We start from the raw sequence: 21846 nt of genomic DNA on the forward strand, positions 1-21846 counted from the left end.
AAATATCTCGCTTTGCCTGTAATGAGTCTCTCATATGTTAGTTTCACCTTTTAAGTTGCATTACTGAAATAAATGAACTTTGCACGATATTCCAATTTTTCGAGTTTCATCTGTATATTAACAATGTGTATTTCTGTTTTGACCTACCTTTTTAGATGAGCGTAAATAAAGAGAAAGGGATGAGCTTGCTGGTGGAGTATCTCCCATCTATTGTAATCACTATTGCCAACTTTATTACTCCCATCATCGTTGAAAATATAGTACGATATGAAGACTATTCTCCAGCCTTTGAGATCCGCTTTACGCTCATAAGGTAAGTAAACCTATACCTGTTATGATGGCCACTCATGATTTTTATTGTCAGTAAACTACAGTGTAATCTGCAGCACAGGACCACCTTCTCGAAGGGTTAACAAGTGACTACTGATCTATCATGTGCTCAAGAACAGCTGTTGAATCCAATGGTCTAGGAGAAATTTCAGTACAGCAGCCAGCCACCGGTGACCGTGGTCCTGAAATGCAGTCCTATGAGAAGTGCATTTTTAGATGTTACTGTTTCAGAGCTCTTGCTTCCTTCAGTACCATCCTTTTGTATAGACTATGACCTATATAACTTTTTTTGATTAGCGGAGGTCCAACTGTCTGCGTTCTAAATCTCGCGCCTGCGCCGTACCGGTCTTCAGTCGGCGCAGGCGCACTGAGAGGAGGACGCTCGCCCGGCCGCTCCTTCCTCAATGCGCCTGCGTCGATGACGTCACATCTAAACCCGGCGCAGGCGCACTAAGGAAGGAGCGGCCGAGCGAGCGTCCTCCTCTCAGTGCGCCTGCGCCGACTGAAGACCGGTACTGCGCAGGCGTGAGATTTAGAACGCAGCCAGGGGACGAGAGCGCTCGCTGGCCCTGTCAATCAACAGGAGTAGGGGGCGTTTTTTTGAAGCAGGATACGGCTGCTACCAGCAAGTAACCGCCCTACTTGCTGGTAGAGAGGTAATTTACATATTATTGCAGTTTTTAAAGAAACTACTGAACGAAAAAGGGTAAGAGCACTATATACTGAAAAATTGCAGTATAAGGATTTTAAGTAGCCCAAAAACGAAAAATGACTTTTGGGGGGTGACAGAAGCCCTTTAAGATGAGGCTGCTCTGTGGGCTGGAGTTTGGTGTCACATTGGTTAATCACGAGTACTTTTGTGTATGTGTAAAAACTCAAACAGTTCCTGTAATTGTAGTTCCTTGTTCTTTTCAGGTGTGTGTTTGTCCGGTTGGCCAGCATTGCTGTACTGCTCATCTCTTTATGGACAAAAATTACTTCCTGCTCAAACGGCACTTGCAAGACGTGTGGCTACAACTATGTAGACTATGCTGTAAGTTACCCTTGAAGTGTATACTGACACGGTTCAGCCTTTGTCCCAGAAGCTTAGTTTGGTATTCCAGTTAATTTCCTATTTGTGTAAATGAGGTTAAGGTGCAATATCGGATACAACATATGGAAGAGAGCGGAGCTGTGTCTGGGAGCTCTGTGAGGGTCCCTGGTGTTTTATCACCACTGATCACACTGAAGGTTGGACGCTGGAGATATGTACCCACCCAGCCAAAAATAACGGTTCTGAATGTAATTCAGCCTCCTATTAGCAAGCCCATACAAAACCTAAGGCCCCTTCCACACGGGCGAGTTTTCCGCGCGGGTGCAATGCGTGAGTTGAACGCATTGCATCCGCACTGAATCCGGACCCATTCATTTCTATGGGGCTGTTCACATGAGCGGTGATTTTCACGCATCACTTGTGCGTTGCGTGAAAATCGCAGCATGCTCCTCTTTGTGCGTTTTCCACACAACGCAGGCCCCATAGAAGTGAATAGGGCTGCATGAAAATCGCAAGCAAGTGCGGATGCGGTGCAATTTTCACGCACGGTTGCTAGGAGAAAATCGGGATGGGGACCCGATCATTATTATTTTCCCTTATAACATGGTTATACATACATATACATATGTATATTCTGAATACAGAATGCATAGTACAATAGGGCTGGAGGGGTTAAAAAAATGTTTTACTCACCTTAATCCACTTGTTCGCGCAGCCGGCATCTCTTCTGTCTTGTTCTGTAAAGAATAGGACCTTTGATGACGTCACTGCGCTCATCACATGGTCCGTCACATGATCCATCACCATGGTAAAAGATCATGTGATGAGCGTAGTGATGTCATCAAAGGTCCTATTCCTCACAGAACAAGACAGAAGAGATGCCGGCTGTGCGAACAAGTGGATTAAGGTGAGTTAAAAAAAAAAAATTTTTAACCCCTCCAGCCCTCTTGTACTATGCATTCTGTATTCAGAATGCTATTATTTTCCCTTATAACCATGTTATAAGGGAAAATAATACAATCTACACAACCTTGAACCCAAACCTGAACTTCTGTATGGGCAATGACTGGCACAGGGCGGAGGCATCAGCGTAGCATTCGTGTTCTGTGAGTAAGGACCGGATGGTCTGAAATATTTAAGCCTCTTTGCACTGAATACTGTTTTTTCATTCATTGGAATAAAGGTTACACTGACTCCATCTGGTTGCTGGATATTCATTTTTTTTCCCTACATGGACTTCTAATAGTTATTGAACGCAGTGGGTTTAATAAAAAGTGCTAAGCAGGTAATATTAGTCTGGACCAGATATTGGGGATGCCGAGGACATCCCATCAGTGTTATCTCTTAGAGAAGCACTTTAGGCTTTCTGTAATATTTTATATATTTAGAGAAGGATCACATGAGAACAACTTCCGTTCATTTCCCGGTATTCTCTCCCGTGAGCTCCGCCACCGGTCACCGATACTGACTTATAGAATATATCGCCAGACTAGAGAAATTGAGGGGTATTCTGGTTATATTAAGTTATTCCCTAACTGGAGCACCCACTGATCACAAGAACGAGGTCCCTGTACCCCATGGAGCACCCACTGATCTAATAGTTATCCCGTATGTTGTGAATATAGCAAGAATACCCCATTCAAGTATCAGCGCTGACCAATCTGCACCTATAATGTAACTGACTTGTAAATTGGTTATGCTTCTCTCACCTCTAGCCCAGACATTTTTGGTGCCAGGTACCTACTAAGTTCAGTCTTAAATGTCATCCATCTGCGTATTGAAGATGTGCGAGCATGTACTGATATTATACTCGGTTACCAGATCTTTCTTATCTTTCTCCACAGTGCTGGGAGACCAGGGTTGGACAAGAAATGTACAAGCTGATGATCTTTGACTTTTTAATCATTTTGGCAGTGACCATATTAGTAGAGTTTCCAAGAAAGTAAGTAAGTTGTATTTTCCTTACACTGGTCTGCTTGTCCACTCAAGCTTTTATTGAAGTGGGCTTTACAACTTAGATAGCTGTTGGCCAAGCATGCATGTGTTTGAAGCGGGGAGAGGGTAATGAGCCACTACCAGACTCCTCTTGCCCCCCCGAAGGATTGGGCATGTTCAAATCCAGCAGATGTCAGGGGGTAGTAGGAGCCCCTGAGCGAGCCGGCTGGTCCTGCCAACTTAGGCTCTGGTCACATCTGCATCCGTGGCAGATTATATTGCTTATGGCCCCTTTCGGACTCGCAGAGTGAGTATGCAGTCAGTGTTATCCAATACATTCCAGAACTGTAAGGCCTCTTTCACACGGGCGAGATTTCCGCGCGGGTGCAATGTGTGAGGTGAACGCATTGCTCCCGCACTGAAATCGGACCCATTCATTTCTATGGGGCTGTGCACATGAGCGGTAATTTTCACGCATCACTTGTGCGTTGCGTGAAAATCACAGCATGCGCAAGCAAGTGCGGATGCGGTGCGATTTTCACGCATGGTTGCTAGGAGATGATCGGGATGGGGACCCGATCTTCATTATTTACCCTTATAACCATGTTTTATAAGGGAAAATAAAACCATTCCTAATACAGAATGCTTAGTACAATAGGGATGGAGGGGTTAAAAAAAATAATAATAATAATAATAATTTAACTCGCCTTAATCCACTTGTTCGCGCAGCCTGGCTTCTCTTCCTTTTTCTTTGCTGTGCAGGAGGAAAAGGACCTTTGGTGACGTCACTACGCTCATCACATGATCCATCACCATGGTGATGGATCATGTGATGAGCGCAGTGATGTCATCAAAGGTCCTTTACCCAGGTCCTGAAGAAAGAAGAGAAGCCGGGCTGCGCAAACAAGTGGATTAAGGCGAGTTAAATTAATTTAATTTATTTTTTTTTAACCCCTCCAGCCCTATTGTACAATGCATTCTGTATTAAGAATGCTATTATTTTCCCTTATAACCATGTTATAAGGGAAAATAATACAATCTACACAACACCTAACCCAAACCCGAACTTCTGTGAAGAAGTTCGGGTTTGGGTACCAAACATGCCGATTTTTCTCACGTGCGTGCAAAACGCATTAAAATGTTTTGCACTCGCGCAGAAAAATCCTGCTACGCACCCGCATCTTATCCGGCCCAAATCCATGACGCCCGTGTGAAAGAGGCCTAAGGGTTACATAACATCATAAATCTGTATAATGCTAGGCGACCCCGTCAGTGCTGGGAGGTCAGGACGGGAGCTGCTGCATACTCTCGCTGCGAGTCCGGAGTGTGAAATTCGCTCGTCTGAAAGGGGCCTTTGAGAGGTAAAATAGAGCTTCATGCGGTACGTTTTTTTCCTGTCCAAACAGACTCCTTGCTGGGACCTGATGGACTGCATTATATGTCATTGGGTCTGTAATTAATCACTGATGTCTGCCTCCAGTATGGACTGTTTGCTTGATCTTTGTCTTTTGATATCATTCCATATAGATTTATTGAGGCATTTTATAAGATGGCATCAGTGGTGGTCCAGGAGCTGGGACCCTCCCTGTTACTAGAACAAAAGGGACCTCAGCACTCTGAGCACTTTGCGTTTTTAAAGGGGTTGTCTCAGTTCAGCAAATGGCATTTACCGTATATACTCGAGTATAAGACGAGTTTTTTGGCACATATTTTTACATACTCGAGTCTAGGTCTGTATTATGGCAACTTACATTGCCATAATACAGACCATGACATGTTGGGGGCCGGAGAAGCTGTTACTTACCTTTTACAGCTGCTCCGGTCAGCTCCCAGCACTCTCTCTCCTATTGATAACATGGCTGCCTCTGTACTCACTGTCACGATGGCACTGCAGCGAGCGGCCCGGCCGGCGCGTGACTGACGTCACTTAGTAACGCTCCTGCTTCCTGAATCAATAGGAGAGAGCTTGTTTTAGTAAAATACGTTACACACAAAGCCAGTTATGTGTGCAGTCTAGGACACATAGGGCCATGAGGGGGACCAGCATAAGATGCTATATGTCTTGTGCTGCCCCCCCCCTCATGGCCCTATGTGTCATAGCACACATCCCCCCATAACAGTGCCATCCACAGATCCACCCCATAACAGTGCCATCCACAGATCCACCCCATAACAGTGCCATCCACAGATCCACCCCATAACAGTGCCATCCACAGATCCACCCCATAACAGTGCCATCCACAGATCCACCCCATAACAGTGCCATCCACAGATCCACCCCATAACAGTGCCATCCACAGGTCCCCCATAAGTGTCCTCCACAGATCCCCCATAACAGCGTCCTCCACAGATCCACCCCATAACAGTACGTCCTCCGCATTTCCCACCCTAGTCTTATACTCGAGTCAATAATTTTTCCCATTTTTTGGGGGGTAAAATTAGGGGCCTCGGCTTATATTCGGGTCGGCTTATACTCGAGTATATACGGTATCATGTAGACAACGTTAATACAAGGCACTTACTAATGCTCTGTGATTGTCCATATTGCCTCCATCATTTTTCCATCACATTATACACTGCTTGTTTCCATGGTTATGACCATCCTGCAATCCAGCAGTGGTGGTTGTGCTTGCACACTATAGGAAAAAGTGCCGGCCTCTCTGGTGGCCAGGACCGTGTGAGTGCACAAAGGCAAGCTTGTGCAGCAACTCCCGTCCCGGCCACCTCATACCTGCGCTGCAGAAATGGCCATAACTCCTGCTAACAAGCAGTGTATAATGTGATGGAAAAATGAATCCAGCCAGCAAAGGAGGCAATATGGACAATCGCAATACATTAGTAAGTGCCTTGTTTTAACTTTTTTTACATGATAAATGCCACTTTCTAGAAGTGACAGAACCTCTTTAACTTTTAACAAATGGAGTTGCACATTGCTCAAGTTATATCATCTAGCTCTGCGTTCTCAACAGACAAAGAAAACATCAGGGAAAACTGCCTGAAAAAAGCTTTGTGTGAATGAGCCATAGGGGGTTGCTATCACTCGGTGGTAGGTAGATTAGGTGCCTCAAACCCATGAACTGATTTACAACTTTTCGAGCCTCTTGTTCTTCATGGATTTGTACTTGTCGTCCTCTGTGTTGCAGGCTGCTGGTGACACACTGTGCATGGAGACCATTGCAGTGGTGGGGTCAGCAGGAGTTTGAGATCCCTCAGAATGTACTGGAGCTTGTGTATGGACAAACAATCTGCTGGATCGGAGCTTTTTATTCCCCACTTCTTCCAGCCATAGCGATTATTAAATATTTCATAATCTTCTATGTTAAAAAGGTAAATGATGAAATCCTTAAAGAAGCCATTGCGAAAATGAGTGTTATGTACCGTGTACCATTAAAGGGAGTGTCGTGTTTAGTAGTCCCATTTTGAATTCATTCATTCACATTCTGAATGCTGGTCACTCAATAGTGTAATGCTCAGTTTTCCCTGTGGTGGCGCTGCAGGGAAATTGAGCCCTTACTGCCAGGTATTCTCACAGATTACAGGTGATCACTGGGGTTCCTTGCAGGAGGGTCTTTTGTGATCAATTTATTTTTGAAAACACACACATGGCCATAAATTTCCACTTAGGACCAACCAATAATCGTAATAAAACATAACTTTTATGTTGATGATTAGAGGACATCTTTTGGCAGATTTGTAGCTATGACACCGGCTGACCTGTTACATGTGCGCTTGGCAGCTGGAGGCATCTGTGTTGGTCCCATGTTCATATGTGCCTCTCGGTGCTGAGAAAAATGATGTTTTAATATATGCAAATGAGCCTCTAGGAGCAACGGGGGCGTTGCCGTTACACCTAAAGGCTCTCCACTTTGATTGACAGGGTCAGGTGTGATGATGTTTTCACTGCAGCTCCCTCTTCACTTTGACAGGGCCAGGCAATGTAAACGTGATCACGCTTGGCCCTGTCAATCAAAGTACAGGGGGTGTGACAGTTGCACAGTGTCTAGGTGTAACAGCAACGCCCCTGTTGCTCTTAGAGGCCCATTTGCATCAGATCAGGTAAGTATTATTAATGTACAAAGGGATGTATTTAATGAGGATCGCTATTGTACCAGATTCCACAGAGGAGCCATGAGTTTTTGTGATTGCTGATGTGCTAGATTGTACAGAGGTGCAGAATATTCTGTCAACTTTTATGAATGATAAATATCTGTATTTGCAGATTAACCCATTGTCCCCTGACAAAGCCGCTTACCAGCAAAAAATGTCTGGAGGGTTATGCTAGTTTGTTTTAGACAGTCAACCATCTAGATAGGGCATTTACATACAAGGAAATACTTGCAAGAAAATAACTGAGGAGAATGTGTGAAGAATAATCGCTACATAGGGAATGTGAGTGCGTGAATTGGGAATTTCCTCTGAATAGGGGTGAGAGTGAAGTGCTTGAAAGCACTCTGAGTCCCAGGGGCCTACACAGAACTCACTGGGCCCCATAGTATCCCTTGTACCTCACATATCATTACTCTGCTGGGTATACTACATACCTGTGTCCACTGCATCTGTTATACCGTATAATAGATGCAGTGTGTGTATGTAAATATTATATATACCGTATTTGTCGGACTAAAAGACGCATCAGACTACAAGATGCTCCTAGGATTTGGAGGAAAGTAAGAAAAATGTTTTTTCATCAGACCTCATAGCAGACAACAAGCGTACCAAGCTTGACAATTTACTCCCAAAATGAAATGGCAAAATGTACTGATCCCCTAGGGGACAGAGGGGCAAAACTTAACATTTAATAGGTAATAATATAAAATAATGAAGCGCTAGTCAGGGTGAACCCTCAAGAACAGACAAACGCATAACAGCCCGGATGGGCCCGGACAAACATGCACTGAATGGTAACAGTAGAGAATAGCATGTAAAAGGAACGTTCTCACCCATCAGAAGCTGTAGATGTGGATAGTAGAGTCACTTTCAATGAAGCGGGCTTCCATGCGATGAACTGTAGTAGCATTTAGAAATTATGCCAAAATATAGACCTCAGCGTAGGCAGGAATAGGGAGCAGGAAGTCCCTAGATCACCCTGAAAGGGGGACAGGGGCTTAAACACCCTACCTATCTATACGCGGTACGAGGAAAAAGACCAGGGAAGGTGAGTACAGCCGGTGCAGCGCTGCCCTTGCCTCTCCGTGCCCCCCACATGCTAATGGGTCGTATAAGACGCACTGCCACTTTTCCCATTTTTGGGGGAAAACAGTGCGTTTTATAGTCCAAAAAATACAGTGTGTATGTATGTGTGAGATGTACTGATGCGAGAAGTACACGGTATAATAGATGCAGAGTGTATAGATGTATGTGGTCAGTTTTATTATATAAAAAGTCTACACACCCCTGTTAAAATGTCAGGTTTCTGTGATGTAAAAAATGAGACAAAGATAAATCATTTCAGAACTTTTTCCACCTTTTTAATGTGACCTATAAACCGTACAATTGAAAAACAAACTGAAATCTTTTAGATAGAGGGAAGAAAAAAATATAAAAGTGTGCACACTCTCTTAAACTAATACTTTGTTGAAGCACCTTTTTTGATTTTATTACAGCACTCAGTCTTTTTGGGTTTGAGTCTATCAGCATGGCACATTTTGACTTGGCAAGATTTGCCCACTCTTCTTTTCAAAAACACTCCAAATCTGTCAGACTGCGAGGGCATCTCCTGTGCACAGCCCTCTTCAGATCACCCCACAGATTTTCAATCGGACTCGGGTCTGGGCTCTGGCTGGGCCATTCCAAAACTTTAATCTTCTTCTGGTGAAGCCATTCCTTTGTTGATTTGTTGTTCAATTTCTTTTATTCAAAAGAGTTATGAAAGAACATTACCTCAAGAGACATTAACAGCTCGATGACAAGTCGAAGCTGTGTACAAATAGAAATATACACTCCAATGTTTATAGATACAGAGAACTTCAGGGAGCATATAAGGGTACAACCAGTGTCCTTTGTTGATTTGGATGTATGCTTTGGGTCGTTGTCATGCTGGAAGATGAAGTTCCTCTTCATGTTCAGCTTTCTAGTAGAAGCTTGAAGGTTTGGTGCCAATATTGACTGGTATTTGGAACTGTTCATAATTCCCTCCAGCTTAACTAAGGCCCCAGTTCCAGCTGAAGAAAAACAGCCCCTTGGCATGATACTGCCACCACCATGCTTTACTGTGGGGATGGTGTTATTATGCTGATGTGCAGTGTTTTTGCGCCAAACGTTGCTTTTGGAATTATGGCCAAAAAGTTCAACCTTGGTTTCATCAGACCATAACACCTTTTCCCACATGCTTTTGGGAGACTTCACATGTGTTTTTGCAAAATGTAGCCTGGCTTAGATGTTTTTCTTCATAAGAAAAGGCTTTCGTCTTGCCACTCTACCCCATAGCCCAGACATATGAAGAATACGGGAGATTGTTGTCACATGTACCACACAGCCAGTACTTGCCAGATATTCCTGCAGCTCCTTTAATGTTGCTGTATGCCTTTTGGTAGCCTCCCAGACCCGTTTTCTTCACGTCTTTTCATAAATTTTGGAGGGATGTCCAGTGTTTGGTAATGTCACTGTCGTGCCATATTTTCTCCACTTGATGATGACTGTCTTCACCGTGTTCCATGGTATATCTAATGCCTTGGAAATTCTTTTGTATCCTTCTCCTGACTGATACCTTTCAACAATGAGACCTCTCTGATGCTTTGGAAGCTCTCTGTGGACCATGGCTTTTGCTGTGAAATGCGACTAAGAAAATTTTTCAGGAAAGACCAACTAGAGCAGCTGAACTTTTATTTGGGGGTAATCAGAGGCACTTTAAATGATGGCAGGTGTATGCTGACTCCTATTTACCATGATTTTGAATGTATTTGCTTAATTCTGAACACAGCTACATCCCCAGTTATGAGAGAGTCTGCACACTTATGCAACCACATTATTTTAGTTTTTTGGGTTTTCTTCACTCCACCTAAAAGATTTCAGTTTGTTTTTCAATTGAGTGGTACAGTTTATAGGTCACATTAACCACCTCAGGACCGCCGTACGCAGGATTGCGTCCTGCCGGCGGTCCTGCTCTTCTGGGTGGACGCATATACACGTCCTCCCGCGAGAGCCGAGATTTCCTGTGAACGCGCGCACACAGGCGCGCGCGCTCACAGGAACGGAAGGTAAGCGAGTGGATCGCTCGCTGGCAGGCTGGAGATCCGAATTTTTTAACCCCTAACAGGTATATTAGACGCTGTTTTCATAACAGCGTCTAATATACCTCCTACCTGGTCGTCCTCTGGTGGTCCCTTTTGTTAGGATCGACCACCAGAGGACTCAGGTAGCTCAGTACAGTCGCACCAAACACCACACTACACTACACCCCCCCCCCCCCCCCCCCGTCACTTATTAACCCCTTATAAACCCCTGATCACCCATGATCACCCCATATAAACTCCCTGATCACCCCCCTGTCATTGATCACCGCCTTGTCATTGATCACCCCCCTGTCAGGCTCCGTTCAGACGTCTGTATGATTTTTACGGATCCACGGATACATGGATCGGATCCGCAAAAAGCATACGGACGTCTGAATGGAGCCTTACAGGGGGGTGATCAATGACAGGCGGGTGATCACCCATATACACTCCCTGATCACCCCCTGTCATTGATCACCCCCCTGTCATTGATCACCCCCCTGTAAGGCTCCATTCAGACGTCCACATGATTTTTACGGATCCATGGATACATGGATCGGATCCGCAAAACACATGCGGACGTCTGAATGGAGCCTTACAGGGGGTGATCAATGACAGGCGGGTGATCACCCATATACACTCCCTGATCACCCCCCTGTCATTGATCACCCCCCTGTAAGGCTCCATTCAGAAGTCCGCATGTGTTTTGTGGATCCGATCCATGTATCCATGGATCCGTAAAAATCATGCGGACGTCTGAATGGAGCCTTACAGGGGGGTGATCAATGACAGGCGGGTGATCACCCATATACACTCCCTGATCACCCCCCTGTCATTGATCACCCCCCTGTAAGGCTCCATTCAGAAGTCCGCATGTGTTTTGTGGATCCGATCCATGTATCCATGGATCCGTAAAAATCATGCGGACGTCTGAATGGAGCCTTACAGGGGGTGATCAATGACAGGCGGGTGATCACCCATATACACTCCCTGATCACCCCGTCATTGATAACCCCCCTGTAAGGCTCCATTCAGACGTCCGCATGTTTTTTGTGGATCCGATCCATGTATCCATGGATCCGTAAAAAATCATGCGGATGTCTGAATGGAGCCTTACAGGGGGGGTGATCAGTGACAGGGGGGTGATCACCCTGATCACCCCCTGTCATTGATAACCCCCCTGTAAGGCTCCATTCAGACGTCCGCATGTGTTTTGCGGATCCGATCCATGGATCCGTAAAAATTATACGGACGTCTGAATGGAGCCTTACAGGGGGGTGATCAATGACAGGGGGGTGCTCAGGGAGTCTATATGGGTGATCACCCCCCTGTCATTGATCACCCCCCTGTCATTGATCACTCCCCCTGTAAGGCTCCATTCAGACATTTTTTTTGGCACAAGTTAGCGGAAATTTTTGTTTGTTTTTGTTTTTTCTTACAAAGTCTCATATTCTACTAACTTGTGTCAAAAAATAAAATCTCACATGAACTCGCCATACCCCTCACGGAATCCAAATGCGTAAACATTTTTAGACATTTATATTCCAGACTTCTTCTCACGCTTTAGGGCCCCTAAAAAGCCAGGGCAGTATAAATACCCCACATGTGACCCCATTTCGGAAAGAAGACACCCCAAGGTATTCCGTGAGGGGCATATTGAGTCCATGAAAGATTGAAATTTTTGTCCTAATTTAGCGGAAAGTGAGACTTTGTGAGAAAAAAACGAAAAAAAATCAATATCCGCTAACTTATGCAAAAAAATAAAAAATTCTAGGAACTCGCCATGCCCCTCATTGAATACCTTGGGGTGTCTTCTTTCCAAAGTGGGGTCACATGTGGGGTATTTATACTGCCCTGGCTTTTTAGGGGCCCGAAAGTGTGAGAAGAAGTCTGGGATCCAAATGTCTAAAAATGCCCTCCTAAAAGGAATTTGGGCCCCTTTGCGCATCTAGGCTGCAAAAAAGTGTCACACATGTGGTATCGCCGTACTCAGGAGAAGTTGGGGAATGTGTTTTGGGGTGTCATTTTACATATACCCATGCTGGGTGAGAAAAATATCTTGGTCAAATGCCAACTTTGTATAAAAAAATGGGAAAAGTTGTCTTTTGCCAAGATATTTCTCTCACCCAGCATGGGTATATGTAAAATGACCCCCCAAAACACATTGCCCAACTTCTCCTGAGTACGGCGATACCACATGTGTGACACTTTTTTGCAGCCAAGGTGGGCAAAGGGGCACATATTCCAAAGTGCACCTTTCGGATTTTGCAGGCCATTTTTTACACATTTTGATTGCAAAGTTCTTCTCACACATTTGGGCCCCTAAATTGCCAGGGCAGTATAACTACGCCACAAGTGACCCCATTTTGGAAAGAAGACACCCCAAGGTATTTCGTGAGGGGCATGGCGAGTTCCTAGAATTTTTTATTTTTTGTCGCAAGTTAGTAGAATATGAGACTTTGTAAGGAAAAAAGAGAAGAAAAAAAAATCATCATCATTTTCCGCTAACTTGTGACAAAAAATAAAAAGTTCTATGAACTCACTATGCCCATCAGCGAATACCTTAGGGTGTCTACTTTCCGAAATGGGGTCATTTGTGGGGTTTTTCTACTGTCTGGGCATTGTAGAACCTCAGGAAACATGACAGGTGCTCAGAAAGTCAGAGCTGTTTCAAAAAGCGGAAATTCACATTTTTGTACCATAGTTTGTAAATGCTATAACTTTTACCCAAACCATTTTTTTTTTGCCCAAACATTTTTTTTTTATCAAAGACATGTAGAACAATAAATTTGGCGAAAAATTTATATATGGATGTCGTTTTTTTTTTGCAAAATTTTACAGCTGAAAGTGAAAAATGTCATTTTTTTGCAAAAAAATCGTTACATTTTGATTAATAACAAAAAAAAGTAAAAATGTCAGCAGCAATAAAATACCACCAAATGAAAGCTCCATTAGTGAGAAGAAAAGGAGGTAAAATTCATTTCGGTGGTAAGTTGCATGACCGAGCGATAAACGGTGAAAGGAGTGTAGTGCCGAAGTGTAAAAAGTGCTCTGGTCATGAAGGGGGTTTCACCTAGCGGGGCTGAAGTGGTTAAAGGTGGAAAAAGTTCTGAAATGATTTATCTTTGTCTCAGAAACCTGACATTTTAACAGGGGTGTGTAAACTTTTTATATCCACTGTATATGAGTGAGATATGAAGAGAAAGGAGGAGGACCTCCTCTTACCACTTCATTCTAGTCTCTCATCCTGCAGTTCTTCTCGTATAGCAACTTCTTCTTATAGCAACTGCCTTGTCTGCCTCTATTGGAGGTATACCACTGTGCATGGATGTATCTCATTCTAAGTATATTGAAGCGGTTGTGCAAACAGTATATACTGATGACCTATCCTTAGGATAGGTCATCAATATCTGGTCAGCGTGGTTCGACACGGGGCACCCCCGCCGATCAGCTGTTTGAAGAGGAGGCGGTGCTCCATGAGAGTGCGACATCCTTTTCATTACACTGCCTGTCGTCTTGGAAGTCTCAGAGGTGCAGTGTAATTTTGCAAGTGCTTGTTCCATTCACTTGAATGAAGCGAGTACTTGTAATTACACTATACCGCCGATGCAAGGGAGACAACGCGCAGTGTAATGAAGAGGAAGTAGCGCTCGCATTGAGCTCCACCTCTTTTTTAAACAGCTGATCAGGTGAGGGTGCTGAGTGTCTGACCCCCACCGATCAGATATTGGTGACCTATCCTGAGGACACAACCCCTTTAAAAATCTTCAAATACAGATATTTATCATTCATAAAAGTTATTCTGCTGCTCAGCAGTCACATAAATACATTGCACCGATGTGGAATCTGGTAAAAGAGCGATTGTCATAAAACACATCCCTGTGTACATTAATAAGACATTAATTATTTTAAAGGGCATCTGTCAGCAGTTTTGTAGCTATGGTGAAACTGGCTGTTACATGTGCACTTGGCAGGAGAAGACATCTGTGTTGGTCCCTTGTTCATATGTGCTGCATTGCTGTTTTAATATATGCAAATGAGCCTTAAGGAGCAGCGGGGGCGTTGCCGTTACACCTAGAGGCTCTGTTCTCTCTGCAACTGCTGCGCCTTCTCTGCTTTGACAGAACCAGGCGTGATGATGTTTACACTGCCAGGCCTTATCAATCAAAGTGCAGAGGGTGCAGCAGTTGCAGAGAGAGCAGAGCCTCTAGGTGTAACGGCAATGCCCCCATTGCTCCTAGAGCAGGGATGCTCAACCTGCGTCTGTCCAGCTGTTGCAAAACTACAACTCCCAGCATGCCCAAATAACTGTAAGCTGTGCAGGCTTTCTGGGAATAGTAGTTTTGCAACAGCTTGATGGCCACAGGTTGGGCATCTCTGTCCTAGAGGCTTATATGCATATATCTAATTATTAATAATAACTTTTATTTTGATTAAATAATTATGCTGTATTAAGATTATTGGTGGATCTAAGTGGGAATGTTTCAGTCACCTTAATTTTAAGGGATTGTCCAATTTGAACAACTCATTTAGTTTAACCTGGTTTGGTGCTGCGGGTGAATTAAACACATGCAGCTTTGTCGTCTGACAGATTACAGCTGTTGACTGGCTAATATGACTAATAAAGTTATTTTTGTTTTGTATTATCACTCCCCCTCCCCCTTCACAGATCACTTTGATGGAAAACTGTAGACCACCAACTAGACTTTTCCGTGCTTCCAGTTCCAATTTCTTCTTCCTGGTGATATTACTGATTGGCCTCATCTTTGCCTGCATTCCTGTGGGGGTTGGAATAGCACAGTAAGTAGGGTCACGACTCAGGCTACTTTCACACCAGCGTTTTTGCTGGATCCGCTACTGATAATACAACCATCTGCATCCGTTATGAACGAATCTGGTTGTATTATCTGTAACATAGCCAAGACGGATCCGTCATGAACTCCATTGAAAGTCAATGGGGGATGGATCAGTTTTCTATTGTGTCCCCATTGACTTGCATTGTAGGTCATGAAGGCTCCGTCTTGCTCCGCATGAGACCCTATGATGGATCTCAATACCGGAAAATAGAAACGCTAGTGTGAAAGTAGCCATAGACTTTTACGCCTGCGCAAAGAGCTACTTGGAACTAAAGTCCTGTCTTTGTTTCGACCTACAGGGTACCATCATCTAAAGCTTGCGGCCCCTTCGTTAACTACAATACCTCCTGGCAAATTATTCCAAGTACAGTGGAAAAGTTCCCAGACGGCCTGAAGAAGACCATTTATGTCATTTCATCAGAGTCTTTTGCTGTTCCATTTTTCCTGTTGTCATGGTGAGTTTTTTTTTTTTTTTTTTTAATATTCAGTGGTTTACTTTTAGGTCTCTGACTTCCAAAAATACAATTAGTGTGTGCAGAAGAACAATAAAACTTCACACTCTATGGATTGGAATATCATCACTTTACAGCTCTGTTCACATCTGCAGGCGCCATTGCAGATTCATTTGTTTTTGACAGTAAGAATAGCGCTACAGCTATATAATTTTTTTTTAATAAAAAATTATTTTGATTGATTTTTCAATAAACTATCAACAAAATACACATTTATACATAATGATCAAAATCCTGTCAGTCATTTACATGGACAGAAATCTGATGCGATGACATTACAGAGTAAGCTACTGCTAGTTTTCCTATCTAAATGAGATGGAGTAGTGGAGGTCCCATTATAATTCAGTGTGGTCTGTCGGTGTTTTTTGTGCACCAGATCTGAGAAATGCAATCTAAAGATTGTATGTTCAGGAAACCTAGAGGTGTTAAAGAAACCAAAAGTTTAAAAAAACTCAAACCACCCCTTTCCCCATAATAAAAATATACAATAAAAAAAAAAAAAAGATCACAGGCATCTCTGCATCCAAAAATGCCAGAACTTTTAAAATATAAACTTATTTATCCTGTACTCTGAATGCCGTATTGGGGGGAAATCAAAATGGCCAATTTGCAGTTTACCTTTACCTCCTGGGTGGCACTGAAAACTACAGACTGCCCCTAAAAAAAAAAGCGCCCACCCACAGCTCCATATAAAAAAGTTATAGGGGTCAGCATAGGATGCAAGGAAAAAACAATTATTTTTCAAAGTTTTTACATTTTGTTTAACCACTTCCCATCTGGGCCATTTGCCCCCTTCCTGACCAGGCCTAATTTTGCAAAACTGACATGTCTCACTTTATGTCGTAATAACTTTGGAACGCCTTTATTTATCCAAGTCATTCAGAGATTATTTTCTCGTGACACATTGTACTTCATGATAGTCATAAATTTGAGTCAAAATATTTCACCTTTTATTTATGAAAAAATCCCAAATTTACCCAAAAATTGGAAAAATTCGCAATTTTCTAAATTTCAATTTCTCTGCTTTTAAAACAGAAAGTGATACCTCATAAAATATTTATTACTTAACATTCCCCATATGTCTACTTTATGTTGGCATCATTTTGGAAATGTCATTTTATTTTTTTAGGACGTTAGAAGGCTTAGAAGTTTAGAAGAAATTCTTAAAATTTTTAAGAAAATTGCCAAAACCCACTTTATAAGGACCAGTTCAGGTCTGAAGTCACTTTGTGGGGCCTACATAGTGGATACCCCCATAAATGACCCCATTGTAGAAACTACACCCCTGAAGGTATTCAAAACCGATTTTACAAACTTTGTTAACCCTTTATGCGTTCCACAAGAATTAAAGGAAAATGGAGATCAAATTTTTAAATTTCACTTTTTTGGCAGATTTTCCATTTTAATCCAATTTTTTCTTTAACACATCGATGGTTAACAGCCAAACACAACTCAATATTTATTACCCAGATTCTGCGGTTTACAGAAACACCCCACATGTGGTCATAAACTGCTGTATGGGCACACGGCAGGGCGCAGAAGAAAAGGAACTCCACATGGTTTTTAGATGCCATGTTCCATTTGAAGCCCCCTGATGCACCCTTACAGTAGAAACTCCCAAGAAGTGACCCCATTTTGGAAACTAGGGGATAAGGTGGCAGTTTTATTAGTACTATTTTTGGGTACATATGATTTTTTGATCATTCATTATAACACTTTATGGGGCAAGGTGACCAAAAAATTGGTTGTTTTAGCACAGTTTCTATTTATTTAATTTTACAGCGTTCACCTGAGGGGTTCAGTCAAGTTACATTTTTATAGAGCAGATTGTTACGGACGTGGCGATACCTAATATGTATACTTTTTCTCATTTATTAAAGTTTTACACAATAATAGCATTTTTGAAACAAAAAAATGATGTTTTAGTGTCTCCATGTTCTAAGAGCTATAATATTTTTATTTTTTGAGAGATTTTCTTATGTAGGGGCTTATTTTTTGCGGGATGAGGTGACGGTTTTATTGGTACCATTTTGTGGGACATACGCGTTTTTGATCACTTGGTGTTGCACCTTTTGTGATGCAAGGTGACAAAAATTGCTTGTTTTGACACAGTTTTTTTTTTTTTTTTACGGTGTTCATCTGAGGGGTTAGCTCATGTGATATTTTTATAGAGCTGGTTTTTACGGACGCGGCAATACCAAATATGTCTATTTTATTTTATTTTTTCTATTTTTAATAATTTTTTTTTTATTCCTTACTTGGGGACCTTTTTTTTTTTACATGTGAAACTTTTTTTATTTTATTTTTTCAACCCTTTATTTTTTTTACACTTTTCGTCCCCCATAATGTCATACAAGACCTCTGGGGGACATTTGCTTCACTTTTTCTTTTCTTTTTCACTGTTGATTTCTCCTGTAACTGGGGCTGACATAGTAGCCCCAGTTACAGAAGAAATGCACCCCCCAGAGAGGCTGTACAGCGCAATACTGAGCTGTACAGCCTCAGTGCAGGGCTGATCGAGGTCTGTGAGAGACCTCACACAGCTCCTGCACGCTCCGGTCCCGGCAGTCACATGACCGCAGGGCCGGAACAGGAAGCGCATAGCGCTTCCTGCTCTGCAGACACAGCGCTCGGTGAGCGCTGTGTCTGCAGCGATCTAGAAGGCAGGGACACCTGGGAACTGTCCCTGCCTTATCTCTGGGTTGCCCTGCTGTCACTGACAGCGGGCAACCCGATCAGCAGCTGCACGATTAGCGTGCAGCTTCTATTTTCTGAAAGGACGTTTTAAAACGTGCTTTCAGAAATAGAGGTCCACCCATAGGACGTTTATATCCTATGGGCGGACGTAAAGTGGTTAAGTATTAAAACACAAGAAAAACTATATAAATGTGGTATCGCTGTAATCGTTCTGACCCAGAATGACGGGAACAGGTCAGTTTTATCGCACAGGGAACTCTGTAAAAACAAAACCCATAAAACTATGGTTCAATTGCGGGTTTTTTCCAATTCCACCCCATTGGCAGTATTTTTTCCAGCTTCCCACCATCGCATCGTATGCAGTTTTAAATGGTGCCTTTTAGAAAGTACAACCCATATCGTGACAAACAAGCCCTCATATGGCTATGTCAACAGAAACATAAAAAGGTTATGGCTCCGGGAAGGTAGGGAGTGAAAAACGGAAACGCAAAGGCAGAAAATGGCTCAGGGCTGAAAGGGTTAAAGTAAAAAAAAAAAAATGGCTTCTTATGTGATAAAACTTGTCAGTTTTGACTGGGGTGTTCTGGGATGTGGAGTATTGACCACCTGAAATACAGTGCCAGCCCTAGGACGTGCTGTCTCTGGGTGGAGGAATGGTTTGGTGGACAATTGCAATTCCAGGATGGTGGTGAGCACAGCCTGTGCATGGTCCGAGAAGTCCAGAACGCGCCTTTCTCCTGACAGTAGCATTGTCAAAAGGAGCATAAGCTGCCTTTTTTGCTGGTAGATGTTGAATCAGGCCCGACGGTCCAGGCAACCATGCAACACAGACAGCTGTGCCGGAATGGCTTCAGGCTCCTTCATGTCCTCTCTGACACGGCGTATTTCACTGAGAATGTTTCCCTGTTCCACGCTGCTGCTGTCCTCTAGTCGGTGTGATGACTAGTCTGGCAGTGACAGCCTTGTCTACAGTACTGACTATGTCATCCAGTGGTGGCCATGCAACGTCACTACAGACAAAGCGTGACTGCCGCTCAGTTATGATAGTGGCCATAGGACAGCGGCAGAGCGGGGGAAGAGTTAGGATGGTAACCGTATTATAAAAGCTTGTGTACCATCTCCCGTGTTCTTCCCGTGTTCAATTTTTGTTCTTTCTCTGCAGCTTGGTGATGTTCTACTTCATTGCGCTGGCCGGCGCCCATAAGAAAGTGGTGGAGCAGTTGCAGGAACAGCTGGCCATGGTAAGAACTGATGTTCATTCAGAGATTTTTGCATTGACACGTCACAAGAAAAAGTAACACGCTGTAACTTTATTAAAGGGTTTATCCAGAAAAAGATATTGATGGCCTATCCTCAGGCTAGCTCATCGGTATCATATCTGCAGGGGTCCGACACTCAGCTGTTAGAGTCTGGGTGATCTCCCTCCTCCCAGGCCGGTAAAGTCACCGTACATTGGTCACATGGCCTAGTCAATGGGGCTGAGCTTGCAATACCAAGCACTGCCACTATACGATGTATGGTGCTGTGCCTGGAAAGCTGCTGGGAGCGCACAGCGCCGACCAGAGCTTCGGTGAGAGCAGCAGATCCCTGAAACAGCTGATCAGCGGGGTTGCTGGGACTCTGTCCCCCCCCCACTGATGTGATAATGATGACCTATCCTGAGGATAGGTCATCATTATCTTTTCTAGGATAACCCCTTTAACCTCTGTGTTGTGTGTGACTTAATATAGTTTAGCTAATTAGTTGTCCGTGTTTGGTCTTTTAGGCAAGCAGAGACAAAATGTTCCTAATCCGACGCCTGGCAGAAGCTCACAGCATCACTATCTAGCTGCGTTATGGGGGACTGAACCCAACAGAACTGTTACTACTGCTACAAGAGGCGCCGATGCCCCGTGGTCAAATGTTATGTAAGAATGCACTTTATAAACTGCAGCCGAAAGCGTCTGATACTGTCTCAACCAAGTTACCAAGGCGTATGCCGTTAACGTATTTTAGCAACAAAACTGTGACCGCGTGTTACATTTTTATTTATTGTACATTGCAACTCTTTGGTCATAAAATATTGTATGAGGCCTGTGATGTGGAATCTTAACGGGGTCGTCCGTTTTGGAGAATCCTTTATTTGTTTTATGCTAGAACAGTCAACTGACGGTAAGTTAATCACAGGGTGTCCTGAAGCTGGGAATTCAATGGTCACCTGTAGTCTGTGGAGGAACCCCGACAAGCAGGCCTCCCTTTCTCCTGCACCGTCACCATATGGGGAAATGATGCATTACACAGCTCTGGTCTTCATCAGTGGGCCTCTAGAGTAAGAAACTCTTTTAGCCACATTCTGCTCTGCCTAATAAATTGGAGCCCCCACCCAGACACACACTTTATTTTTGACAGCCAGAGGTCTGCCATTGGCAGTTATTCAAACAGTGGTTAAAATCGGCCACCTTTTATGCGTATATCCAGATTTAGTACATCCCGCACTTTTCATGGGCCCCATTGTAAAAATGCCTATTCTAGTCAGCAAAACGGACAAGAATAGGACACGTATCATTTGCGGCACGGATGTCCGTATTTTTAGCTGCCCCATTGAAACGAATGGGACCTCATTCGTTCTGCAAAAAATTCAGATCGGAGGTGGTCTGACAATATGGTCATGTGCCTGAGCCCTTAGATTCATTACTGACTACATGCAGTACCTTCTTCTAATAGCCTTGCTGCCAACAACCTGCTGCTCACACCGAAGACGTCTTTTTATACGGCTTTTCCAGAACACAAAAATAAGACAATCCATGTATTTTGAGGCCTTTAACTATGGACTGACATTACGTGAAGCCAAATGTTAGATTTAGTTCATTAACCTGTGGTTGGAATTTGCCTTTTTAGAGATTTTGCATCTGCCTTAGGATATTGTTTTAACTAGTTTGTCTGAAATGCAGAAAATATACGTTTGCATTGATGTCTGTGAATGTTTTGCACTTTATGTAGTGTATGTCGTGTTCTTTTCCTATGTTTCTATCATATGTCATGCATCAATATGTTTTATGATAAAGCAACACAGGGCGAGAACCACATTGTACAATATAATAGAACACTGGAAATGAAAGGGCGTGTCCCATCTTGTAGATTGGGGGCATATCGCTTTAGAAGGGAGTCCGCAAAGTGAAAGAGGGAGCACTGCGCATGTGCGGCCGCCCTCCGTTAATTTCTATAGGAGTGCCATAAATAGCCAAGCAGCACACTCGGCTATTTTTGGAAGTCCCATTGAAAAGAATGGGAAG

At 43.4% G+C, this 21846-nt stretch overlaps 1 protein-coding gene across 1 annotated transcript in view; it reads left to right on the plus strand.

Annotated features, from left to right (window-relative positions):
- The window catches only part of TMC7 (transmembrane channel like 7), a 68183-nt gene extending 47558 nt beyond the window's left edge, over positions 1 to 20625 (plus strand). Inside the window, exons 9-16 of the mRNA XM_044303511.1 lie at positions 156 to 313; positions 1246 to 1363; positions 3208 to 3305; positions 6442 to 6625; positions 15179 to 15309; positions 15665 to 15820; positions 19737 to 19815; positions 20340 to 20625. Of these exons, the coding sequence (XP_044159446.1) occupies positions 156 to 313; positions 1246 to 1363; positions 3208 to 3305; positions 6442 to 6625; positions 15179 to 15309; positions 15665 to 15820; positions 19737 to 19815; positions 20340 to 20402 (987 nt within the window). The 3' untranslated portion in view covers positions 20403 to 20625. The remainder of the gene's footprint in view (positions 1 to 155; positions 314 to 1245; positions 1364 to 3207; positions 3306 to 6441; positions 6626 to 15178; positions 15310 to 15664; positions 15821 to 19736; positions 19816 to 20339) is intronic.
- Positions 20626 to 21846: the final 1221 nt, after the last annotated feature.

This window comes from Bufo gargarizans, chromosome 8 (genome assembly GCF_014858855.1).
Source record: "Bufo gargarizans isolate SCDJY-AF-19 chromosome 8, ASM1485885v1, whole genome shotgun sequence".
Classification (NCBI taxonomy): Eukaryota; Metazoa; Chordata; class Amphibia; order Anura; family Bufonidae; genus Bufo; species Bufo gargarizans.